At 45.9% G+C, this 5,000-nt stretch overlaps 1 protein-coding gene across 1 annotated transcript in view; it reads left to right on the plus strand.

Moving 5' to 3' along the window:
- atad3 (ATPase family AAA domain containing 3) overlaps positions 1-4,525 on the plus strand; it is a 7,932-nt gene extending 3,407 nt beyond the window's left edge. Inside the window, exons 2-16 of the mRNA XM_047810343.1 lie at positions 1-13; positions 187-288; positions 370-429; positions 517-586; positions 748-913; positions 1,054-1,123; positions 1,204-1,359; positions 1,443-1,499; positions 1,640-1,765; positions 2,072-2,196; positions 2,417-2,468; positions 2,560-2,630; positions 2,826-2,993; positions 3,734-3,842; positions 3,996-4,525. The exon at positions 1-13 is cut by the window's left edge and continues 64 nt beyond it. Of these exons, the coding sequence (XP_047666299.1) occupies positions 1-13; positions 187-288; positions 370-429; positions 517-586; positions 748-913; positions 1,054-1,123; positions 1,204-1,359; positions 1,443-1,499; positions 1,640-1,765; positions 2,072-2,196; positions 2,417-2,468; positions 2,560-2,630; positions 2,826-2,993; positions 3,734-3,842; positions 3,996-4,370 (1,720 nt within the window). The 3' untranslated portion in view covers positions 4,371-4,525. The remainder of the gene's footprint in view (positions 14-186; positions 289-369; positions 430-516; positions 587-747; positions 914-1,053; positions 1,124-1,203; positions 1,360-1,442; positions 1,500-1,639; positions 1,766-2,071; positions 2,197-2,416; positions 2,469-2,559; positions 2,631-2,825; positions 2,994-3,733; positions 3,843-3,995) is intronic.
- The last annotated feature ends 475 nt before the right edge of the window (positions 4,526-5,000 follow it).

Below are 5,000 nucleotides of genomic sequence, written 5' to 3' on the forward strand. Positions count from 1 at the left end.
GAGCAAGATAAAGGTAACGTTTATATCCTGCTGGAGGTCCTGCAGATGCCACGCCTGCTTTTTCTTAATTATATCATTAATTAATTAATTCTCAATTATATTTTAACATCATTATGACTTGACATGATTTAAGAGTACTTGTGCACATTATGATGGTTGTGTGTGTGTGTGTGTGTGTGAGATCAGGAGTATGAGGCAGCAGTGGAGCAGCTGAAGGGGGATCAGATCCGTATTCAGGCAGAAGAGAGGAGGAAAACTCTGAATGAAGAAACCAAACAAAATCAAGCGGTGAGACATTATAGCACTCCCTATGTAGTGCACAGATGTGTGTTTTTGTGTGTGTGTGTGAACATGTTTTTCCCCTCACAGAGAGCTCAGTACCAGGACAAACTGGCTCGACAGAGATACGAGGATCAGCTCCGACAGCAGGTACTAATACACACAGCACGGCTTTGTCACTCACTCTAACTCTTTTACATGATAAAAACCTTTTAAAAGACTTTTTCTGTCCTTTAGCAAGCTATAAATGAAGAGAACCTGCGCAGACAGGAGGAGTCTGTACAGAAACAAGAGGCCATGAGGAAAGGTATAACTGCTTCACCTCCTCACACCATCACTCACTCATGCTCTCATTTATTTGATCTTTCACTCAATCACTCTTTCAGTGCATCATTCACTCCCTACTCTATGCAGGGGAGAGTACTGAAAATTAGGGTGTATTGTAAATGTGTGTGTGTGTGTGTGTAGCCACCATTGAGCACGAGATGGAGTTAAGGCATAAGAATGAGATGCTGCGGATCGAGGCTGAGGCTAAAGCTCGCGGTCGTGTGGAGAGAGAGAACGCTGACATCATCAGAGAACAGATCCGTCTTAAAGCAGCTGAACACAGACAGACTGTACTGGAGAGTATACGGTACACACACGCGCTCACGGTCATATTTTAACAGCTCTTCATAGTCCTCTTCACACAAGCCCCTAACATGCTGTTTGAACAAATCCCATTTCTGTTCTATAACTGGGGTTTAACCCTGAAAACCTGGTCTTCTGTTGCAGAACTGCTGGTGCTGTGTTTGGGGAGGGTTTCAGGGCTTTCATCTCAGACTGGGACAAAGTGACTGCTACAGTAAGCATACACACACACACAGACACACACAGTGTAATTTTACTGTTATTTGCCCTGCATTGTCTCCTCCACACCACTAGGTGGCAGGACTGACTCTGCTGGCTGTGGGAGTTTACTCGGCGAGAAACGCTACAGGAGTGGCAGGTAGATACATCGAGGCTCGTCTTGGGAAGCCGTCACTAGTGAGGGAGACGTCACGCATCACGGTGATGGAGGCGGTTAAACATCCTGTCAAGGTAACGGGGGGCAGAATAGACACCATGTCAGTGTTCAATCTGAAGTGTGTTTCACGAAAGTTAAAGTCTTCTCTGTCTCTCAGACCAGCAGGAGGTTGATGAGTAAGCCTCAGGATGCTCTGGAAGGAGTTGTGCTCAGTGTACGTCGCTCTCACACACATCCTACTCTCTAATTAACACATTCATGCCTTTGACAAATTTAACAACATGTCCAGGAAGTGACGGTAGAATATCTGTAACCACCCGAGAAAGTGAAAAGGTGTGTGTCGTTACTCCACAGCCGACGCTAGAGGAACGTGTCCGTGACATCGCCATAGCAACTCGGAACACACGCCAGAACCGAGGCCTCTACAGGAACATCCTGATGTATGGACCTCCAGGGACGGGGAAAACACTTTTCGCCAAGGTGCGTACACACACGTACATACACATAAATACATACACACACGTACACACACACACACACACATTATATATATATATATATATACACATACGCACGCAGACGCGCACACACACACACACACGTACACACACAGGAAACTGTCTCCAGAGTTCACATCTCTGATTAATTACCTAATGCGGCAGTACAGCTGATGGTTAAAGTGGATCCTTCTGACAGGGAAATGTTCTGGTCTAAGATATAAATCTCTTTATTTATCTGTCAGTATATTTAAACATGTTCTTGGTTTTATTCCTGATGATGTTGCAGAAACTGGCAGTGCATTCTGGGATGGACTATGCCATTATGACCGGGGGAGACGTGGCCCCCATGGGGCGGGAAGGTGTAACTGCCATGCACAAAGTGTTTGATTGGGCTGGAACCAGCCGACGAGGGTAAGAACCTTCAAAGAGGGGCATTATCTTCTACAGCAAACATCCTGTAAAGCTATAAACATGGACACTGATCCATAGTGATTACAGCCAGATGCTGTATATACACACACACACGCAGAGTAAAGCAGTGGGAACCCTGGGTGATAAATTGAGTTAGTCTGAGGACAGAAACCACAGTGTCATCTCTTCAGCATCAGATTATCATTTCTCTTCTTTACAGCCTGCTGCTGTTTGTGGATGAAGCTGATGCGTTCCTGCGCAAGAGATCCACTGTGAGTGTCGGAGTGTGTGGGGTGTGGTGTGTGTTCGGGTGTTTACAGTGTACCTGTCTGTCAGTCACTGAACACCTTCTCTGGCTTTTAGGAGAAGATCAGTGAGGACCTGCGAGCCACGCTGAATGCCTTCCTGTACCGAACTGGAGAGCAGAGCAACAAGTGAGTGCACACACACACTACACTACAGAGCAGCTTGATATCATGCATCACATTACACATTGGAACACAGACCAGAAAAACAACCACAAAGTCAATTTAATTTTCACAACTTTAAGCATCTCTCTCTCATTCTGACTGAAACGATTCTAATCTAAACTGCATAAATAAATCTTATTGGATTTGTGTGTTTTTCAGGTTTATGTTGGTTTTGGCCAGTAACCAGCCTGAGCAGTTTGACTGGGCCATTAATGACCGTATCGATGAGATTGTAAACTTCGCTCTTCCCGGCCTGGAGGAGAGAGAGAGACTCGTGCGACTTTACTTTGACAAATACGTCCTGGAGCCGGCCACCGGGGGGCGACAGTGAGTGCATGCATGTTTGCCTATTTATATCAACGGCTTTAAATAAACAGGACTTAAATATCTAGGTTTCTTGTAACCTAGATACCCCCCCCCCCCAACACACACACCTGAGACAATAACTGAAGCACTGGCCCTTGTTCCGTGTGTGTGTTCACCCAATCCTGCGTTAGAGCCTTTTAACTTGTGGTGTTTGGACTGTAAGAGTCGGCCAACGACTCTGGCGTGTGTCAGAAAATTTGGAGAGCTCATTAATAAATGTGAGGATTGAAAGGGGAGCAGGTTTATCAGGTTGGAGACATTCAGCATAAAACCTGAAGAACTAAACTGTAAAACCTCCAAAAGGAAGTTTTAATAAGGTCTGAGTGCAGCCTGTGGACCACAGTGTAAAGACACACTGTTCGTCTCAGGGAGCGTTTCCTCACTGCCTCCAGCTTGTGTGTGTGTGTGTGTGTGTAAACACACACACACACCAATGACTTTACATTTACAGCATTTAGCAGACGCCCCTTATATCCAGAGACACTTACATTTTCTAATTTTTATGCAACTGAGCTTTAAGGGCCTTGCTCAGGGGCCCAGCAGTGGCAGGAATCGAGCTCACAACCTTCCGATCGGTAGCCCAACACCTTAACCACTAGGCTAGTTCATAAATCTTTTGAACCCACTGGAACACATCAGGGTTTTAACACAAGCTTCAGTCATCATACCTGTTTGTACAGACGTCTGTGTTCATGTCGCAGGCGGCTGAAGCTGGCGCAGTTTGACTATGGAGTGAAGTGTTCCGAAATCGCCAAGCGTACAGAGGGCATGTCTGGTAGAGAGATTTCCAAACTGGGCGTGGCCTGGCAGGTGAGGAACCAATCATTTATTAAAGTGTCATCTCAAACATCTTGTGTTCCTGATGCTAAGTGTTTCTCTTAAAATAATTGAAAAGTAGGACGTGTGTGTGAGATCATCAGTAGGGGGCAGTAACATGTCTCATGTTCTTGTTCTCTCTCCCAGGCTGCTGCGTACTCCTCCGAGGATGGTGTTCTGACCGAAGCCATGATTGATGCCCGTGTGGACGACGCAGTCCGACAGCACATGCAGAAGATGGACTGGCTGCATGGAGACGGCGTCCTGGATAACGAGGGCCGCGTCACTCCTGCAGATCTCCAGGGGGGCAAAGGTGCTAAAATGGGCTTCATTCTGCCTCAGGGTTCACCCCCACAGGATGTTCTGTGTCCCTTAAAGGAGGGTCTGGACTCTATCATTCCAACAGCAGAGGAGGGGGGTAGCAGTGCTGCAGAAAAAGGGACTGTTCCATGGGGAGGGGAGGGGGGATGTAAACACGCAGAACAGAAAGACATCCCCAGTAAAGATGGCACACCGGTATAAGAGCTGATGCTGGGGCAGATTTACTGAGCATCGTGAGAGCTCGATCTCCTGCTGGTGCAAACTACAGGCTTCTGTTTAGTTAGGAGACAAAGCTCAGTGTATCTGTACGAATCTGTACGAATATCCGTTATATTAAAAACATCCTTGTAACTGTGTGTGTGTGTCTGTGTCTGTCTGTCTGTGTGTCCACAATGGCTCCCTGTGTGAAATGGTGTGCACCATTAAGGTGAAACTGATCCTCCAGACCCCACATTCCACTTCCCAGCTCCCATCTGAGAGAGAACATGAACACAGAGAAACTAATTACAGTTCATTTGTAATCTCTGAGGAAACATAGGAAGCCACTGTGGTGGGTGTGTCTGTGTGATTTATGAGGAACAGACAGTAGGATGAAGGTATGAATGGAAATTAAAAACACAGAACTAATTAATGTCTGATGTGTAAAATGTTTGAGTTCTTTTAAATAACACTAACAATTTGTTAGACATTTTCTTCCAATCTTCAATGTTTTACAACTGACAAGATAAAGTCATGCAGATTTCGTAACAAAAACAACCCTGGTGTGGTGAATTGTGTCCGTCGGTGTGAAGAAGGTGCACAGTGCTGTAAACGTGACTGAGCTGTGTGTGT

This window comes from Tachysurus fulvidraco, chromosome 2 (assembly GCF_022655615.1).
Source record: "Tachysurus fulvidraco isolate hzauxx_2018 chromosome 2, HZAU_PFXX_2.0, whole genome shotgun sequence".
NCBI classification, from domain to species: domain Eukaryota; kingdom Metazoa; phylum Chordata; class Actinopteri; order Siluriformes; family Bagridae; genus Tachysurus; species Tachysurus fulvidraco.